Raw genomic sequence first — 21,847 nt, 5'->3', positions numbered from 1 at the left:
ATGTGGGGCCGGGGAGGGGGGGACTCTGTTTGACCAATGGAAGCCATCTCTTAGAAAACCATTTGTTTGGGCCAGTAAAATTGCATGTACACAGAGGCGATATGATACGTTTCTATTATATACCAAGACAGGGTTTTCTGTCCCTGTCACCATCTTGGTCCTCCTCCCTTAGCTTTTGAAGAGTTTTTAGTTTTTTAGCACATGAAATTTGTGTTATAAGTTTGATTTTTGTTAAAGTTTGATTTTTCCAGAGAAGGTCTGTCCTTCTTACTTCTCTATTTCTTTTCTTTATCCTGACTGAATCCAAACATGTCATCATTAGTGAGAAATGACCAAAGACCCTCTAAGTCAGTGTCTTAGAAAAACAGGTTTATTTTGTACTCCTTCACAGTCCATCCTGAGTCCAGGGTGGGTGTGGAGAGGACTCTGTTCCACACAGTGACCCAGGAACCCAGGTTCACTACAGCAAGTGGCTCACCAACTCCCAGGGCCCTAGGGTCTTTCACTAGATATTTGCACCTGGTCTTCAAGGGAGAAGAAATAGTGTAGAGCAGTAAGTTCTATGGGCGGGTGCTGGGCATGGTGGATTTCACTTCTGAATACAGTTCATTGGCCGGAACTAATTGAAAGCTTCCACCTGAGTGCAAGGGAAGCTGGGAAATGTCTTCCTGTGTGCTCAGGTGAAGCGTAAGACAGAATCTGATGAATGGAGAGCATTGTCTCTGACACAGATTCTTGAAATTTCTCTCTTACCACAGTGACTTCTGACATTTGGAAAGATGCCGGCAGGTGCTTTTGTATAGATTGGTTAATTTGCAGCCAGTGGGCCAAATCCAGCTCACTGCCCATTTTTGTAAATAAAGTTCTCTTGGAGTGCAGCCATGCCCTGTCATCCTCTGCCTGCTTTCCCATCTGAAATAGCAGCATCAGGCGGTTGTGATGGAGCCTATATGTTCTACAAGGGCTCACAGGCTATCTGGCCCTGTAGGGAAATTGTTCACCAACCCCTGGAAGAGACGGGTAATATATGATTAAGTGTGTTCAAGTAGTACACTACTATAACCTTAATTCTCTCATTTCATTCAACAAGCATGTATTTATGAAGCACCAACTCTCCTAGGAATTACACAGGTACAAGTATGTGACTATGGTAAAATATTGCCCAACATGTTTACGCTGGAGCTTATGGTCTTGCTAGAGATGATGGTAACCTGTGCAGGGTGTGAGAAAGGAGCCATTTAAAATTAGCCATTATATATATATATATATATATATATATATATATATATATATATATATATATATATATATCTCCCAGTGGAACAAGCTGGAATTGTCTTGATTTAGAAAATTTAGAAAATTTCCCCAGTTCTTTTTCCCTTACTTACTTTCCCAAGCAAGTCACTTTGTCATATACTAGTTTCCTGGAGGTTTCATGTTGCAATTGCTTGTTCTTATAAAGTCTATATTGTGATAACCAGCCCAGGGCCAGTAACCAGATATTTCCAAAGAACTTGAAATCCAAGACAACAGGCTGGTCTCACAGAGGTGGATGGCACCATAATTCTCCCTGGGTCACTGCTGATTCTCAGGAGAAGCTAGTGGTTTCTTCCCTGCGACCCCCCAGACTGCTTTAAAACAGCTCCAAAATCTTCTCCCAACTCCCTATTAACAAACTTCACACTCAAATGAAAAGGGAAAGAAATGTCATTCAGTCACCAGCTAGACAGTTACGCCCAAGGCTGAGCAGAACAAACAGTAAGAAATGAAGTTCTTTGATTTCACTAAACTGGAGTCCTAACTGGACATCTTTCTCCCATAAGCTCATCTTAGGCCCAGATATACTTCTAGAAATTTCCCTGTGTGTGCCTCATAGTGATTTAGAACCTTCCCTCCTCCCTGCCTAGACATGAACATTAGCAACCACAAGAGCACACAGAGTGGTCACAGGCAGACTGGATGGAAGGACATTTGCAGAAAGTATGAAATTTGGAGAAAATGTTTGTAGAACTTTAAGATGCTCGAGGAGAGAAATATTCAGCACTAAGGACAGTAGGTTTCCTCAGTTACCTGATGACAGGGCTGAAGGACATTTGGTACAAGGGCAAATGTCCTCACGTCCTCAGGACTTTGTCCCAGAGACTGCAGGATTCTGGGGCTTTAGAATTCTGGTTTCAGCTGTTCAGAACTACCCTTTTCTGTCTTCATCCTGGGTTATTTATCCCACTGGTCTTGAGTCTTAATTTACAAAATGGGATACAGGAAGGCAAGATGAGGAGGCTCTTCTATGTCTAAACATTTCTTCTTCCTGGGATGCATGTTCAGTCCCAGCAAAATACAGAGTGCTCAGCTCTTTATAGGCTTTTAGTAGAGGACAATGATTATAATCCCATCTCCACCCTTTTCCCTCCTACCTTCCCAAACACGCTCCTCATGTGCTGCCTGGAAGTAACTAAGAAGTCCATGCAATCTTCATTATTCACAGATTCCGTATTTGTGAACTCATCTATTCACTAAAATGTATTCGTAACCCCCAAATCAAACAGATGGCACTTCCACAGTCATTCTCTGAGTATAGAATAGCAAAATATCCTAGTTGCCTGATAAGTATGTTCTCAACAAAGGTGGAATGTGGCCAGCCTCTGCCTCCTTATCTTGGCTCTTGAACTGTTAACTAGCATTCTTTGCATGGTCCACCCAGCCTCATGTTTTTCGTACTTTCATAGTAATTTTGCTGACTAAAATGATCCCTGAGGAGAGTGCTGAAGAGGTGTCTGGTATTCCTAAGCACAAGAAGGCTGAGATGTGTCCTTAGAGAAAAAGTAAATGTGTCACATTAGCTTCCTTCAGGCCTGGAGGCACTCAGGATGTAAGCTCAGTAAGGGGTAAAATTCATCCAGGTTCTAAGACCTCATTGGTAAAGTAAGATGGGAAGGTGGAGGGAAGTGATCATTTCAATACTAACATTCTATAACCCAGGAATGAACCCTTTAGTTATAAAGCTTCATAAACATTTAGTGTTATAGACACCCTTTCTTTCAAATTATAGGGGAAAACACACCCTCTCCCAAAAGTCCACTCTGTATAGAAAGCCCAAAACCAATCATCACAGTTCAGGGAAGGATGAGTGAACCAGACCTCATTGAGGATGCAAGGAATTACCACCTAGAGCAAGGACCAGCCACAGCCCACAGCCACCAAGGATGAGATGCAGGGTGAAGGCTGCTCTGGGTTGGCCCTTGAAATCATCAAACTGACCAATATTTTGGCTCTTCTCTCAATTCTGTTTCACATGTCTTCAAAACAACCGGGGAGACAGCCATAGTTACACCCAAAAGATAAGATCAGTCCAACTGTTTTCTCTTTTATCTCACACAAACTTTCATCAGTGACCCCGAGGGCTCTGGACCAAGACTGTTCCAGATGGAATGCCAACGTGCCATAAAGCTACTCAGCCACTCTTCCCTATGGGAATGGAGATCTCTGCTGTCATCAGGTAACCGAGGAAACCTACTGGCCTTAGTGCTGAGTATTTCTCTCTTTGAGCATCTTAAAGTTCTACAAACATTTTCTCCAAATTTCATACTTTCTGCAAAAATAAAATCCCTACCAAGCAACCAGCCCAGCACATCTAGGTGGGTAGCAGATTATTCGTGTAAAAACATAGACACAGGCAGTCTCTTAAAATCCCCCAGTCCAACAGCATTCCACTCAATAGAGTGGACAGCATGCTTACTACGAGCTAGGTTTCTCGCTGGGCTCCAGGGGAAACAGACATTAATTTACAGAGCTGACTAAACAGGGACACCATCCAGCAGGAGACTGGACTGTTGGATCCAGATTCTCTTAGAAATGTCCTTGTCCTGCCATGGGTATGGGATAGGCATCTACTAAAACCACAGTCCCAGAGGGACATCAAGATTCACCGAAGTCACCCACTCATGTGATACATGAAGCGTGTAGATTTGCCGCTAAGTAGAAGCAAAGAATATCTGCACTCGAGACACGGTAGAGAGTTTAGTCTCTGCTGTCTAACTCTTATCAGTGTTGAAACTAATGGTATTTATGAATGGCTTTTCTAAAGCACACACAGTCCAGCTCGGCCTTTATTAGCAATTCCCAGAGTGGCATATTATTGTGTAAAACACTATAAAATGTTGCAAGCATCCTTAAAAAAAAATTCTATGTCCAAATAAGTTTAGGACAAGGCCTGAAACAACATTACCCACTGCCTTTTTTTTTAAACTGTGGAGCTTCTCAAGAGTGTGTGCAAGTTCACGTACTCTTCAGGGTCAGGGATCTGCTGTGGTCTCAATGTTTGTGTCCCTCCAAAATTCCTCTCCTTAAATCTAACCCCTAACATGTTGGTATTGAAAGACAAGGTCTCTGGGAGATGGCAAGTCCATGAGAACAGAGCCCTCATGAGAGGATGAGTGTCCTTATAAAAGAGGGTCTAGGGGAGGTTGTTACTCTGTCCACCAAGTGAGGACACAGTAGTAAGGTGCCATCTGGGAGAAGTGGCCCTCACCAGCCACCAAACCTTCTGGCTCCTTCATCTTGGACTCCCCAGCCTCCAGAACCGTAAGCAATAAATTCTGTTATTTATAAATTTCCCAGTTCAAGGTATTTTGTTATAAAAGCCTAAACCAAGTTAAGAGCTTAATTTCATTTCTTCACTGCTGTACCCTAAAGTGCCTAGATTCATGGCGGGCATATCAGTATTCTTTGAAAAGAGAAAGTGATATAAAAGATCTTTACATTGAGTCAACAGTGATAAAATATATTAAAGTCAAGGAGAAATGTGCACTAACAGTATATAATAGTTCATGAAAATATGTGACTATGCATGCCAAGTTCTAAAACTTCAAGTTTTATTTCCACATATTTTATGGCACATATTTATAAAAGAAAAAACACCACCATGAAACTACAATAGGATGCCATTAACAAATGGACTGAACTGAGAGAACATGAGCTGTCATGAGCCTGTGCATCCGCGACAAACAGAAGGTTGCTGAGCAGGGAGGACCAAATACTGCATAGAACTTTAATATAGAGCACTTCTGGGATATGCTACTTGCTGAACCAATGCATCAGTGAGCATCTGAAGCCCCATTTTGTCATGGGGTACAACTGGCCCAGACCTAAGAAAAACTCCATGGTTTGGAAAGTTGGCCCCCTACAATTTTTGTTAATTTCGGGGGCGGGGGTGTTAAATCTTCACATAGTTCAGTGTCTATTCTCAATTACCCAGGCACAAAGCTCAGCCCCTTTATACAGAGCAACCAGTCTGCTCAGTCTTGAGTTTCACAAGAGAAGGTCACATTGCACAGCCCCCTACTATCTCAGGTTAGTTCTAATCTCCCACCTTCTACTCCACTCCCCACTGCAGCTTGGGATTCAGAGGTTCCAAATTCTTTACCTTTTCTTATAAGAGTGACTGGAAAGCAGTATGGAGATTCCTGGGAAAGCTGGGAATGGAACCACCATTTGACCCAGCTATTGCCCTTCTTGGACTATTCCCTGAAGACCTTAAAAGAGCGTACTACAGGGATACTGCTACATCGATGTTCATAGCAGCACAATTCACAATTGCTAGACTGTGGAACCAACCCAGATACCCTTCAATAGATGAATGGATAAAAAAAAATGTGGCATTTATACACCATGGAGTATTACGCAGCACTAAAAAATGACAAAATCATAGAATTTGCAGGGAAATGGATGGCACTAGAGCAGATTATGCTTAGTGAAGCTAGCCAATCCCTACAAAACAAATACCAAATGTCTTCTTTGATATAATGAGAGCAACTAAGAACAGAGCAGGGAGGAAGAGCAGGAAGAAAAGATTAACATTAAACAGATACATGAGGTGGGATGGAAAGGGAGAGAAAAGGGAAATTGCATGGTAATGGAGGGAGACCCTCATTGTTATACAAAATTACATATAAGAGGTTGTGAGGGGAATGGGAAAATAAACAAGGAGAGAAATGAATTACAGTGGATGGGGTAGAGAGAGAAGATGGGAGGGGAGGGAGGGGGGATAGTAGAGGATAGGAAAGGTAGCAGAATACAACAGTTACTAATAGGGCATTATGTAAAAATGTGGATGTGTAACCGATGTGATTCTGCAATCTGTATTTGGGGTAAAATTGGGAGTTCATAACCAACTTGAATCTAATGTATGAAATATGATATGTCAATAGCTTTATAATGTTTTGAACAACCAATAAAATAAATAAATTAAAAAAATAAAAAATAAAAAAAATAAAAGGTAAAAAAAAAAAAAAGAGTGACTTCCCCTTTCCTCTGCCGTTCAGATACAAGGGAGAAGGGCTCAGATCATAACCTCCATCCCTTCAAGCCCAGATCTATTTTTTGAAACTCCTTTCCTTTTGGGTGGTCCACAGTCCATTCTCCCAACTTCTGTTTACAGCTGCCCCTGGGGGAAGGACCTTTCTCTCAAGGTGTGCATCTTGGCAGGTCTGTTTATTCAGGTGTCCTGCTCTCCCATGGCTAAGACCATACTTCAAGCAGAGTTATGTGATAATCTTGAGAGAAGGAGTAGATTGAATTCTTTAGTTTGGGTGGCATCAAGATTTTTCTAGTAGTGAGACCTGAGGAATTTCCAGGTTCCTCCCCACCTGGAGGCTGTATTTCAGCCTGCTTCTTGCTACAGCAAGAAGACCCATAAACTGTCTTCTGCATGTAATTGCCAGTTCATTTCTGTTACTTACAACCAAAAAACTGGCTCTTGGCTCTGCCAGTGGAATAAAGGCTTCTCTAACATGAACAGACAGGGTTTGAGAAAAAGAAAATTTTCCTTTTTTTCATTAACATCTCCCTTTATTAATGTTATAGTAACTCTAGTTTGGGAAATGCCCTAGATAATTGGGTTTTATTTCCACATCAATCCAGCAACCATTGACTTTAGAATTATGGTCTGTATTGGCTTTCTATATGTAAAAAATGTCACACATTTATGATCCTGTTTCCTGCAGGTCAGAAATCCAGGCACAGCATGAGTGGATTAGGCTCAGGGTCTCCCAAAACTGAAATCAGGATGTTTGCTGGGCTGTTCTGTCTCTGGAGCTCAGGATCCTCTCTTTAGAGCTCATTTGGCTTATTGGTAGAATTCAATTCCTCGTCAATACAGGACTGAGATTTCTATTTTCTGGCTGTCACCCAAAGGTCTGGTTCAACTCCTAGAGGCCACTCTCAGTTCCAAGCCAAGAAGCCCTCTCACAGCATCCCAGCTCCCTTCTTCAAGGTTGGCAAGAGATTCTCTTCAAACTCTAGATCTTCTTCCATGGAAAATTAGGTCAGCCACCCAGGGTAATTTCCGTTTTCATTAACTTGAAGTCAGCTGATTAGGAATTAACACCTCGAAAGCCCTTTCACCTTGGTTCCATCATATAATCCAGTCATGGGAGACACAGCCATCATAGCCCTGCACACACTCACAGGATGTATCATGAATGACCTGTCTGCCAGGGGTTGTGAGTCTTGGGGGCTATCTCAGAATTCTGCCCAGCACATGTTCTCAGTCGCAGTTCTGGGAACATAACTGCATTTTACTTTTCCCTTGGCTTATCTTAGAGGAGTGCCCACATGATCCACATGTGGCTGTTGGGGTTACAGTTTCCTACAGCAGTTCACATTTGCTGGATGATGCCCTCCCATAAAAAGATACGTTTTTGGAATTAAAACTCAAGAACATTATGCCTTGCTGAGGGAGTAGTAGGTTTTACTTTGTTGTACAGAGGAATCAGCGGCTACGGATGTTAGCATTATGGTCTATATTATGGACTTAGTCATGGCTCTCTTTTCCCGTTAACTACGGGGAAGCTTGGAAATGAATATGTGTTAAGTCTAAGTAACTCATTAGAAGTTTAGGGGTTCTCGTGTCCTATACTGCCTGTGTTTTTATTTCACCCAGCCTCACCTTTAAACTTAATTCAAACATTAATTTTGTCAATGGGTGTTTTTGTTCAGTAGATATTCTTGTAAGTAACCTCCAGTATATCATATAAGGAGAGAGGGTATAAATATAAGCGAATAAAAAAATAATAGCTAATATAAAATGAGTCACTATGTGATATCATATGACCTAATGTAAGCATTGTGTCATTTAATCCTCACAACCCTATGAAATTTAATACTTTACTATCCCTGTTTAATAGATGAGGCTTCAGAGAGGAAAATGGAGTAGTGGTAAATGATCATGCCAGTCCAGGTGTGCCTGACCACACAGCCTGGACTATTACGAGACCACACCCAACTTATTTAAATACATTTTAAAGGGAAGAAGGAGCAGGGACAATGACTGCCTATGAAACCCTCCAGACTAGAAAGAGACTGTCATATGTATTGTAACAACCAGAGGAATTGTTTCCTGCACACCTTGCCAAGCCATTGTTTTTATGCAACCTAAAACAATGTTCTCTAGGCTATAGAATTCAATAGGGGCTTTCAGAGATTTAAAAAGTGGAGAAGGGTTTGGAGATAAATAAGATCTTTCCAAACAACTGTAAGAGAGCATCTGACACCAACCGTTTCCATGTACAAGACTTCCAAGTACACACCATACAACTAAGGAGTAACATTCTTCTTAAAACAGAATATGGAAAACAATTAGTAATACATGGCAAGAAGCCATACCATTGTTTCCAGTTCACATTTTTTTTTTAACTTTTAAAGGATATTATTATACAATAATCAGTTCTTAAAACCAATGTTTGTTTCTAATAGTTTATATAAATGTCAATTTCAATGTGATGATTACAGAAAAATAAGCATTGCTGGTTAGTTTGTATACTTACCTGTGTGACCAAATAGCTTTGACAGGAAAGTGCTAGACCATGTATTTCATGCCCCTATGACTCATGGTGCCATCTAGTGGCAGATTTCCTAATTGCATGTCAATTGAAAGGCAAGACTCCATGGGGCTGACTGCAGACCCAATCTGTAAAATAACAGCCAGAATGATGTGGGTTTTACCTTGAATTTTATCTCAGAGTTCATTTGAAGGCAAGAACCCAGAAATTCTCATTCTTTGAGAGCTATAGAATAAAAGAGAGACTGAGAGTTTAGCAGAAGGCATATATCTTTGCTACTTTGATTGGGTGGGGGGAGTACCAAGGATTGAACCCAGGGGTGTTTAACCACTGAGCAACATCCCCAGCCCTTTTTATTTTTATCTTGAGACAGAGTCTTGCTAAAGTGCTCAGGGCCTTGCTAAGTTCCCGAGGCTGGCTTTGAACTTGAGATCCTCCTGCCTCAGTCTCCCAAGTTGCTGGGATTACAGGTATGCAACATTGCACTCAGCTTTTACTACTACATTTAAAGCTAGTAGAATATTAATCAACAGCACAGATTCACTTGTTCTATAAGTTCTAAAAAGAGGACTACCACATTCTATTAATTCAAATTTTATCTGTAGCCCTCTGAAGTATATAAAAATTGGCAAAAAAAAAAAAAGTTATTTCCACTAGTCTTAAAGTAAGCAAATGGTAAGAAACCGAGTCCAATTGTCACTGCCCCTAAATGTTCCATATGTTACTTCCTTAGTGATCTGATGGCCAGGTCATGAGGCTGACAGGCAACGCCCGGTCAGAGGGTGAAAGCCCCCACCTTCAGAAGGTAGCCAGTTACTTTTGCCTTCCAGGACCTCAGAGAAGCTGTTTCCTTCAATTGTGTTTCCCTTTGGCTCATCTTTCACTCCAAAAATACATTCATTTGGGCTGTAAATACCCCTGACCATGCTTTAAACTTTCAAAATCCTATTCCAATAATGATTCTAGTCTAGTTCTGCAGTTCTCTCCACATAAGAACTTATATTTTTGACAATAAAGAATTGCCACACAGTTCCCCAAGAACAGTACAAAACATTCTTTGCTTTTTTCTTTTCTCTCTCTCTCTCTCTCTCTCCCTCTCTCTGGTGTTTCACTTTTTCCATTCTTTTTCAATAGCTTAAAAAACTCAAACACACAACAAATATTTGGGTCACAGCTTGCTTTAATGATGTGCTTTTGAAATGCTGGTTTTAATCCTGATGCGTTTGGGGTTGTTGTTTTCCTTTTGCAGTGAGAACCCACAGGCATTTCTGCCTGGGAGTGGTGGCAGGAGGGCAGGGCACCCCAGAATTCCCAAGGGCCTCCTTACCCTTGGCTCTGCAGGAGGCTGCCCTAGTGCCCCAGCGCTGCAATCCTCAGGGCGGACGTCCTGACCTTCATCTGTTTGGGACATGGAAAGAGGCAGGGGTTTCTAGGAGGCACCAGATCAGTCCTGATCTTCCTCTGCCAGCCATTATTCACTACTTCACTGTAAGCAAAACCAGATCCAAGTGCACAGCTTTAAGGGGGAAAAGAGGCCTCCTGGGAATTCCATGTGGCTGGAGGCGAATGTGGGAGCAGTGGGTGCTCTGCCTTGGTAGGGTTGTGGTAGCAGAGTAAGGGAGCAGGGATGGGCTGACCACATATATGCAGGCCTGAGGTGTTTCTGACCGGTTACCAGCTGGTGGAAAGAGACCCGCTACAACTGGGCAAAGTTAGCTTAGGCTCTGGATTTAATTACTCAAATAGCAAAGACTCATCTGAATATAATGCCAAATATAATTACATGACACCCTGTTGAATTTGAATTTCAAATACACAACAGATACATTTTTAGAATAAGTATGTCACATGCATTTGAGAAAAACATGTACTAAAGTATGATTTCAATTTACTACAGTATAGAGGAAAATTTAGGAATATAATTAATGTAATAATTTAGGAATAAAAGGGAATCAGGATACTTTTGTATCAGAGATTAATGATCAACAACAGTGCATTTTCCCTGGCTTTCAAAACAAATTTGGCATTAATAAGGCTACACCCCCAAGGGGAAGCAGCAGAAATTGGTGTCTGTTTGTCCCTGAGTATCTCCGTCTTGCTTTCCAATGTTTTAGAAAGCCCATTTCTACAAAAAACTTAAGCTTATTTAATCACAAGATGGAAAGGAGTCGATTTTTCCTCCTTCTCAGCTAAGGCCCCAGGCCAACCTCCTCCTAGGACTATGTCACCAGCACCAAGTGTAACTGGCTCTCAGATTCAACCAACCATGGATTCAAAACATTTGAAAAACATTGTCTGTATGAAACATGTACTATTTCCATAGCATTTACATTGTGTTGGGTGTCATTAGTAACCCAATGTTGATTTAAAGTACACGGGAAGATGTGCATAGGTTATATACACATATTATACCATTTTAAAGAAGGGATTTGAGCATCCATGGGAATGATTAAACTCCATCCCAGACATGAAAAAAACCAAGAGGGTAGGTAGGAACACACAAAAATGTGAAAGAACTTAAAGCCATTGAACTGTTCACTTTAAAATGGCTAAAATGGTAAATTTATGCATTGCATATTTTATCACATTTTTTTAAAGGTAAGAAGTAGAGGAATTATCTCACTATTAGATGACTGACAGCTCAGTGCAAAGCCTGTCATGCTCTTGTTTCAGAATCTTCTCCAGGCTTCCTCCTGCCTGCAGTCAAAATGACATCTGATCTCTCCTCTTTCTATTTGTCTCCATGTGCCCTTTACTTCAGCTGTGTGCAGACCCATGGCCTTTCCTGCTTCTGGATGTCTCTGAACATACCATCTCCCACCTCCGGGGACCCCTCACTTTCAGCTTTTCACCTCTAAGGTCCAACCTGCAAACCCTTTCCCCAGCTCTCCCTGACCATCCAACTTGAAGGGCAGGCTGGGCCCATGATTTCTCCTATTTAAGAAATATTAGCAATACCTAATCCCTCAACATTTTCAATTTTTATTTTCCAAATGTCAAATCAGCTTCTTGGTTGGCAAGTATAATGGTGTGTCCTTGTCCAACCCTAGAGTCCCCTGACTTACAGGTACAAACTTTCTCACAGCCCATGGGGCCTACAAAGTACCTTTTTATACCCACTCTGCACTCTGCTAGGTGTGTCTGTGCTCCTGTCCATCCCCCTGCCTCACAGTGGCAGGGCTCATGCAATGTTTGCGGTCTGGTCCTGATGAGGCTGTTAAGGTAGCAGGGGAACTGCCTGTAGCTTCCACATCTCTGTGTCAGGAGCACCCCCTGCACCCTATCCGGACAAGGTCATTTCCTTCTCTATTTTGGGTTCCTTGCTATTGTTTCCCTACCCTACCAACCCCTGTCAGAAAGCTCTTCTAAACTTTGGTAAACTGAACAGTGTCCCCATCAAATTTATGTTCACCAAGAACCTCAGAATGTGACCTTTATTTGCAATTGAGGCCTTTGTAGATTTAGTCAAGACAAGGAGTCAGATGAAATCACACTGGATTAGGATGGGCCCTAAATCCAATGAGAACATCCTAAAAAGAGACAGCAAAGGACACAGAGAAAGATAGGGAACAAGGTGACATGAAGATAGAGGTGCAGACGGAGGTGGTGTTCACAAGACAAGGAATGCCAAGAATTGCTGGTAACCACTGGAAGCTAGGAGACGGGCCTGGAACAGGTTCTCCCTGGATCCTCCAGAGGGAGCCACCTGCCAGCACCCAGATTTCTAACGGTTGGCCTCCTGAACCATGAAAGATTAAATTTCTGATGCTCTAAGTCATCCAATTTGTGGTAATTTGTTATGACAGTCTAGGACACTAATACACAAACCCACAGGGAAAACTGGGTCTCAACATACTAGGACGGAGGATGTCTGTAAGCAACTGTGACCAGAGTCTAGACAGATTCTCATGGGAGCTCTTGGAGGAAGTCAGGGACCTCAGGGATGAGGACAGCCAGAAAAATGGGAAAGAAACAAAGGTGCCAAAGAGCATCTCCAGCCAAGTGACCCTGGCTAGCTACGGGGAACAAAGCAGGAGCATGCCCAGGACAGGAAGAAAGGAGTGGTGATTATCATCAGAGGTTGTGGAGCATGGATAGAACTGGGGCCAGATCCAGGGCTGCTGACTTTGGTTTTTCATAAATAGGATTAATAGTGTCTCTCATATGAGTCTCACAGAAAAGCCACACCAAACCAAACCAGAGGGATCAAAAGTGCTCAGAAAATAACCTGTAAAATTAGATCATTCGTTTAACTCAATTTACCTAACAGACACAGTTCCATTAACTGTGATAAGTAGCAAATATTCAGTCTTCACTAGTGTCAATCAATCAGTGAATAACAGTTCCTTCAGGAGTTTTAAATGCATATTCATCGATGATGTTTTCTCTAGGTCCCGGTGAGGGGGTGACATAAACCCTGTTGAGAGTAGTATGAACTTTGCTGTCCAACGTGAGACCCTCCGACCAGCACCAGTAAAGTTTGGGAGCTCTTTGAAAATGCAAAACCTCAGGTCCTACCCCAGACCTCCTGACTCAGAATCTGAAACTTAGCAAGATTTTCAGGTAGTTCACATTCATATTAAATTTTGAGAAGCTGTGGGATAAAACATGACCTTGCTCTAAAGATTGATTCTTATGATATCCTTCTGGAGCAAAATCATCATATTATAAAAGGAAAAACCCAACTTGGGGAACTTGCCCAATGTCCCACACTCATAGACAATTTGGTAGGTTTCAAACCTAATCCAAACGCATCTTGTGAGCCACTCTACTTTACCAAAAGGAGAACAAGTCAGCAAAGGGACTGCTTACCACCATTAGAATCAGCCAGGAAGCAAACAATGTCTGTCTTATACAGTCCTTGTAGTTTTATAGTCACTGCTATTTATGGATATTTACAAAATATACCCCCTAAAAGTGCTTCTCTTAAATAAGTATGCCTTTATATTTATAATTTATTGAAAAATAACATTACAGCAAACCATCTTTCCTTAAAAAAATCCAGGAGTATTTCTAATAATTTTCTAAGCAAGCATAGAAAACAAAGAAATTATATATTACTTTTAGTCTCTACAGTTTGAATATGGTTGGCATGCATCTTCCAAGGGGACCTGCCTTGAAATCTTGGTCCCCAGTTGAGAGGTGGAAGTCTACTGGGAGGTTCTTGGGTCATTGGGGGCCCTATCCTTAGAAGGGATTATATATTTCTCTTGAGATCCTGGTTATTTCTTATATGAGGTTTGTTTTTAAGGAGAGTGAGCCTAATTTCTCCCCTTTCTCTGGCTTCCTGTTTGGTGACGTCATCTCTTCTTCTCACATTCGCTACTGCCACCATGTAATTGGAACAACAGAGTCCTCACTAGAGCTGAGCCAATGCCCGCATCATACTTGAACTACTAGAAATAAATAAGTAAATAAATAAACCTCTTTTAAAAAATAAGGTTAGCCTACTTTAGGTATTTTGTAGTAATGCAAAACAAACAAATAATACGCTTTATAATTTTTGGCTTTTTAAAAGTTGCTATTGGGGTATCAAGGAAGGAGGTGGGGAATATTAAATCATGTGGCTGCTGCTGCAGGGATTTCAGGCTGAGACCACTTGCCCAGCTTGTAAAGTTAAGATCGGAGTGTGAAGATGTACTTAGCCACATAGTTTAAGGCTCCTCTTCAATAACTACCAGAAATATGAGATGTTAATCTAGTGCTTACTGATCTCCCCCTGCAGCTCTCTCTCCCTGGGGTTTGTTCAGTCAGGCTAGCTCTTTTTCCCTAAGAGCTCAGCTGGGCTTGAGGCTGGCTGCTGCTATGTGGGTAATGGAGGAATCCTAGTGCAATGGCAGGAACTGTGGCTCTTGCCTGAGATGCCAACTGTCAGCTCCCTCTTAAAACAGCTGCATGAAATCCAGTGGCTCCCTGGTCTTCCCTCCATTATCCTGACTGTGATTAGAAAACATCAGCTTACCCTTTCCACAGACTTCTCCCACTGTCCTCAGGGTTGCAGAAGAACTGGTAGCTTTAAACCTACCCTAGACTCCCCAGATCCCCAAATGCCAAGTTTCTTTATCTTGAACAGGGCTCCCTGGCCTCTGCAGTAGATGGCCCCCTCATGTGGAGGAACCCACCTTAAAGTGCCTCAATTATTATTTCAGCCTTATCCATGTCCATGGTCCTCTGGTGAAAACCACTCAAGGGCATTAAACAACATAGGGTGGAAGAACAGGGTAAGAGAAAGGATTTTGGACACCAAAAACCAATCTTGATTCTCTGCCACTGATATGAAGTGCACCATTTTAGAACATGCAATTTTACTAGATCCCCACTAGATTCTACAGCATAAATGACAGTAGAATTTGGGAATCTTAAAACTCTCCCAACAATAGACCTCAGTCTCTCTGTGTAAGAGAAAAGATACCATAAATCCCCACCCTAATCAGATACAGCAACACTGCATCTCAAAACAGCTACCCAATTTAGGCAAAGCCAAGAATAATTTCCTACTCAGGACACCAGAGACCCAGGACTGCTAATAAAAACAGTTTGGAATCAGTTGATGTCATTTTTTTTTTTTTTTTAAAAAAGGTTGCATTATATGTGAACTGGTCAGTTCTAAGACAGATGCTGACCTTTGCTTTTAAAAATCTCTCTGCAGTACAGGGGAGGACCATGGCCAAAGGGATTAAATCTAAGAAAATGGACCTTTATCCTAACCTTTAGTTTTAACTTCAGCCAAACATTTCTGTCATTTAGAAAGTGTGATTTGCTTTTAGATAAAGTTTTTTTTCCCCCTTCAGCAGAGAACATATGTAGTTTCTCAACCAATACCAAAAGCAATTAGAAATGCCTCAAAAATGATCATTTGGTTTCTGTTGCAGGGGTGGGCAGTGGGATAATCTGGATAATGCCAGATTCAGTAAGTCAGAGCCCCATGAGCCTGGAGATCACAGGATCAGGGAGCAGCTTAGAATCTGGACAGGTTAAATGAAAAGTTAAAAGTCAGGAGGAACTCTGGGGCCATTCTAGCTTCATGTGGGTGAAAGTGCATGGACAGAGTCCTCTCTTTTATATAATTTATTTTTACATCACTCAAGAAACAAAAGGAAATACATAATTAGATGTCCTTTATCATTTCCTACATAACTACTTTACCGGAACTCTTTGTTTTTTTCTTGTGAACTCAAATTACTCTTTGGTGTTACTACTTTTCAGCCTACAGAACTTTCTTTAGTATCTTTCTTTCTTTCATTTATTCATTTTTAGTGCTGGGACTGAACTTGGGGCCTTCTGTATGCTAGGCAATTGTTCCACCACTGAGTTACATCCCTAGTCCATAGTATTTCTTTTAATGAAGGTCTGCTACCTACAAATTCTCTGGGGTTCCCACCCTATATCTTATCCCTCATTTTAAAATATTTCTCTTTTGTATTTTAAAACAACTTTATTGATATATAATTCATAACACCATGGAATTCATTTATTTGAAATGTACCAGTCAGTGGTTTTTAGAATATTTAAGGAGTTGTACATCTAACATATCTAATTTTAGAACATTTTTATCACCCCTAGAAGACTCCATACCCATTTGTAGTCTGAGTTAAACCCTGTCCCCCCAAAAAGATGTGTTGAAGTTTTAATCCCCAGTATCTTGTATGTGACCTTATTTGGAAACAGTCTTTTCAGATGTAATCCAGTTAAGATGAGGTCAGTAGGGTGGGCTGTATTCCAATATGACTGGTATCCTTACAAGAGCAGGGGAACTTGGACACAGACACCAAGCCGAGGAGAATGCTGGGTGAGCCAGACACAGACACAGAGGAAGATGACAGCAGAGACTGGCTTTATGCTGCCCCAAGCCGAGGAAATCCTGGAGCTACCAGAAGCTAAGCGAGGCAAGCAAGGGTCTCCTACAGGCATTGGAGAGGGCATGACCTGTGATTTTGGACTTCTAGCTTCTAGAACTATAAGAAAATAAACTTCTGTTTTTCCAAACCACCCAGTAAGTGGTAATTGGTTACAGCAGCCCTGGAAGCTAATGCACAGTCACTTCCCATTCCCTCCACTCTCTCCAGCCCTAAGCAGCAACAAGGTACATACTGTCTGCAGAGAGTTTTGCCTCTTCTGGATATCTTACACAAATGGAGCCATACAATATGTGATTCTTTGTGACTGGTCTTACATTTAGCATGTTTTCAAGATTTACTTATATGGTACATATATTAATACTTCAATTCTTTTTATTGCTGAATGATAATCCATTGGATCATAATCATTTATCCACTTTATATTTGATGGTCATTTAGATTTTTAAAAATACTTTTCGACTATGAGTATTTGACCTAGTCCATTTTTTATTGCTCATCAACATAATGTCACAGGGTAAATGATAAAGAAAAAAAGCTTATATGGGTTCTCAGTTCTCGCTCCAGGTGAAAGGGCTACAACTAGTGGTGGCTGTCCTACTGGCAGAGTCCTGAGTTGGTGCACAGTATCACATGGTGAGAAGGTGAGAAACCCAGCCAAACTGGCCTTTACAGCAGACTAACTCTTGATATAACTCATTAACCCATCAATCCATTAACCACATGAATGGATTAATCGATTTATGAGGGCAGAGCTCCAAAGTCCCTGTTGGTCTCATGTCTTAATATTTAATAACAGAGATTAAATTTCAACACAAGTTTTGAAGGGGACAAATTGCAGTCAACCCACAGCAGCATTCACATACAAGTTTTTGTGCAAACAGGTTTTTTTCATTTCTCTTAGGTATATACATAGGTAATTAGGCTTCCAAAGCAGGTGTTCTGTGTTTGTTTTTTTTTTTATTCCTATCAGCAATGTAGGATGATTGCTTTAATTTTTTTAAAGATAGCTTTGCTGGATATCTGGTTTGGGGTTGACTCCCTTTTCTCTTTCACTATTTTGAATATGTTGTCCTGTTGCCTCTGCCTTCCAGTGTTTCTGATGCAAAGTTGGCATATCATTAAAGATCCCTGTGTAGTTTTGGGGGATCCTTGGTATGATGAGTTTCTTGTTTCTTTCAAGAGTTTGCTTTCTCTTTGATTTATAACCTTTTAACTACATCACATCCAGGTGCAATGTATTTGGTTCTCTTTGCAACTATCCTGTTTGGAGGTTACTGAGTTCTCTAGATGCATAGATCGGCATTTTACATCAAACTTGAGAGGTTTTCACACATTATAACTTTCAATATTTTTTTCTATACCTTTCTCTCATCCTGGTATGCCCTTTATGCATATACTGGCATGCTTAATGGTACCCCACATTTCTCTGAGGCTCTGTTTGATTTCATTATTTTTTCTTCCTGTTCTTCAGATTGCATAATCTTTAATAGTCTATCTTTTGGTTTACATTGATTCTTTCTTCTGTTGTCTCAATCTATTGGGCCTCACTAGTGAACTTTTAATTTCAGTGATTGTACATTTCAATTTCAGAACTTCCATTGGGTTCATTTTTTATAATTACTATGTGTTAAGTTAGATCTTCATTTAATTCTTTAAACATGGTTCTCTTTAGTTCTTTAAACATATTTATAATAGCTTCTTTGAGCTCCTCAAAGCCTGCTTTGTTTCTCCCCATGTGTAAGTCAGACTTTATCATGGATTCCCTTGTCAAAAGCTGGACACTTAGATTATATGTTACAGAAACTCTGGGTAGTGCTCTTGTCCTCACCTGATCCTCTTCTAGGTTTGGCATTGGTGTTTGCTTGTTATTTGCTTTTTTTTTTTTTTTTTTTTAGGAACTTGACTTGCTCAAACCCATTAAGTCTATTTTCCCTAGAGTATGCAGTCCCTGAAGTCTCTGCTCAGATTTTGCCCCCTTATTTTTATCTTTTATTCTGGCTTCCTAGAGGTTGTCTCTGCGTGAGTATAAACTACTCACTGGTCAAATGTTGTAGTTCAGCCCTTTTATAACCAGCTAGCATTTTTTCCCTTTACCACTGGATTATATGTGTATGTGCCTTGGAGGCTATTTTCACATTTCAGAGAGGTTAAGTTTTGCTCCATATTCAGCCAGGGACTAGCTGCCACATCTGGTCTTTCTGCCCCCTGATCCCCAGGACAACTGTTCAGATCACCAGGGATGGAGGGACTTTATGTTGAACCTGGGAGTCACCTCTGGGTCAGAGCAGCTTGTTTTTGAGCCAGTATTTGGTCAGAGATTTTGCTTAAGCACCTTGTGTCTTCCAGTAAATCTTTCAAGGAACGTGCATTTTACTGATAGATCTGTGCAGTTTGGAGAATGCTTTCAAGTCTGACCTACAACTCTGTTAGAGCTTTATGCATGCCCACAGTCTTCTGGATCCCTTGGGTGAATCTGAACACAGAAAGTTTATTCTTAGTTGTCTTTTCCAATCTGCCATTTTCCTTGTTGCTACTAGTGTCCTGGAGCTACTAGTCCCCTGCCTTTTAATTTCTCACAGTGTTTTTGATAATGACCTTAGGTGTTGTTATTCCAAACAAAATCAATTCCTTCTGGCAGGACTATAGAGCTCTGCAGTCTTAGGACTGCATCTCCCTTTAGATGCAATCTCAGAGCCACTGTACTGGAGCTGTGGTAGGGACCATGATCTGCTTCTCCAGGTGATCGATGCGCACTGCAGAGGGAGAGAGTTGGTAGTCCTTGATCATCTTGGCTTTACTCCTCCTGGCATGAAAACTTCATGTTAGAAGCATACTTCTTGGGGGAAATTGGGGCTCCACTATTTTCAACCTGTCATGCCTGGGGCAGAGCCCTTGACCCACAAGCAAGAACTGAGAGAAGAAGAGGAACCCAGTCTTCTCAGACATGCTTATCTGAACCTGCGCTTCTATACCTGGAGCTAGTGCTGTCGAGACACATTGGCAGGCTTCCCCTCTCAGAGTGAAACCACAGTCCTAGAGCAGGAGCTGGTGGGAGGTCAGGGGGAGAAGCCCCTCTCTTCTGGGTCATGTCCTTCTGGATGGACAAGTGCAACTATGGGGAGGACATGAGAACAATTTATGGCTCAAAAACTTTCACCTCTTGATGCTCCTACTGAGATATTATTGAATAAAAGTTTCTCCACTTGCTATCTGCTCTTAGGACAATTTTCAGAGACTTTAAATAGTTGTTTGTCTATAATTTTCACCAGTTAAATGGCTGCTTGAATGGCAAGATGGTCTTCTAGGCTCCTTACACCATCATTCTGAAGGTCTGAAATTCCCTCTCATTGGACATCAGAGGCAATCTGGTTTTCCTTTTCACCACAATCTGAAGCTCCCTCTAACATCTGAAATGGCTGTCCTGCCCCTGTACTATGTTGGCTATGGTAGGTGAATGTTCTAGCATTTTTCAATATTTCAAGGGTTTGTTTCTCCAGGATTATGGAAGATTCCTTGTCCATCCCCTTCTTGAAATTGAATTAGTTCAGTGATTTTCTTGAAATGTGAGAAGTCTGTCACTGCCAAGCAGAGCCATTTAATTGCTGCCCCATGCCTCTCTATCTTCTCTCTGTCACAGCAAACCCCAGAGCCCTGTTGATGATCATAAAATGCTGATGTCTGTGTTATCCGGGATCCCAGTCCTTAACTGGACCAACCAGAGCCCTCCTCCTTCTGGTTGGGCACACAGTGTGAGCCAGAAATAAATGGTGGTTGTTTCAAGCCACCAAGACCTGGTGCTCTGCTTCCATAGCTTATCCTAACCTGTCCTAAATAAATGCTAGTTATTATATAATTCTTAACACATTCAGTGCATTTTTGTTATTTTCAGAGAATCCTGGTCAAGTCCATGTCATCTTATTGAGGTATAAACCCCATGCTCCATCGTGAGCCCATAAAGCATGAACCATCCCTGCCAGGCTGTCAGTCTCCCAGGGTGCTTAGCCTCATCATTCCTCTTGTTATAGGGGATTGCATGTGGCTCCTACCCCTTATACGTGCTGTCTGGTCCCTCCCTCCCTTCATGTGAGAACCATGCATCCTTCCAGAGTCACCAAATGTCTGCTCTTAGGGACAGGGAGAACTGGATGGCAAGGTAGAGAAAATGAATGAACTTTTACATTTAAATAGTCTTGGATGAACTGTGTTTAAAAGCAAAACAAACAGTATGTTTGAAGATAATTAGGCCAGTCAGTCCACGGGGGTTCAACCCTAACTTCCCAGAAGTTCTCAGTCATTTACGAATATCAGAAACAAGCATTTAATCAGGAATGTGAAGTACTTCCCAGAAGGAGAGCCTGCATTACATCATGCAGAAAGCTCTGCTGTGGACCACGTTTGGGTGATTTACCTTTCTCAGGAGGCTCTCAAGAGCCAGTCTTGGCCTGATTGATTGTGGTTCAGTCATCATTTCTAGCATGTCTGGATTTTATTTCTGTTCATTCAAACATTTATTGAATATCTATCAGATAACTCAATGCAGATGCTGTGAAGATAAAAAAAAAAAAAGCCTCTGTTCTCCATGGAGCTTACAGGCTTTGGGAGAGACAACAACATGCATACATCATTTTGAAAACAAGCAGAACTGTGCCTTAGCAACCAAGTTCAGGAGCTCTGAGGGTGATACACAGGGAGTAGCTTTCTTGGACTCATAGGGACTTCAGTGGCAAGAGGGAGTGCAGAATAAGCTGACAGAAGAAATATTTCTATTTTGGAGGGCCACAAAATTCTACCAGGGCATTCAGTCTCTCTGGGAGATGGAGGATGCTCAGGGATACAGAATGTACATGGCCTGGATGTGGAAAGAGAATACAGAGGCTAGTGAGGCTAAAAAACATAGATTTGATCCTGAGGATATGGCTGACATCAACTCATATTAGGAAGGGGAGAGGCTGATCAGGTGACTTTAGGTAGTATATTTGATTAGAAAAATCTGGTAATAAAAGAATGGGAGGTTGAGAGATAAATAAAAGTGACTCTGATTATAGGGAAGAAATGATCAGGGTCTGATAAATCCAGTAGCAATGTGAACCATCCTCTGCCATGGATTTAGTCAACACCTTCAATGCCTTGTACAGAGCTTGTAGGAGTCAG

At 41.4% G+C, this 21,847-nt stretch overlaps 1 protein-coding gene across 1 annotated transcript in view; it reads right to left on the bottom strand.

The window, feature by feature from the left end:
- LOC124076288 (guanine nucleotide-binding protein subunit alpha-14) overlaps positions 1-19,808 on the bottom strand; it is a gene marked incomplete at its 5' end in the record, with an annotated part of 39,388 nt that extends 19,580 nt beyond the window's left edge. The window contains 2 exons of the mRNA XM_046420134.1: positions 19,400-19,499; positions 19,669-19,808. Coding sequence (XP_046276090.1) covers positions 19,400-19,499; positions 19,669-19,808 — 240 coding nt within the window. The remainder of the gene's footprint in view (positions 1-19,399; positions 19,500-19,668) is intronic.
- Positions 19,809-21,847: the final 2,039 nt, after the last annotated feature.

This window comes from Marmota monax, unplaced genomic scaffold, assembly GCF_021218885.2.
Source record: "Marmota monax isolate L192 unplaced genomic scaffold, Marmota_monax_Labrador192_F-V1.1 WCK01_AAM20220418_F8-fsc00683, whole genome shotgun sequence".
NCBI classification, from domain to species: domain Eukaryota; kingdom Metazoa; phylum Chordata; class Mammalia; order Rodentia; family Sciuridae; genus Marmota; species Marmota monax.
The sequence above is the reverse complement of the archived record's forward strand: the minus strand, read 5'-3'. Positions and strand labels throughout refer to the sequence as shown.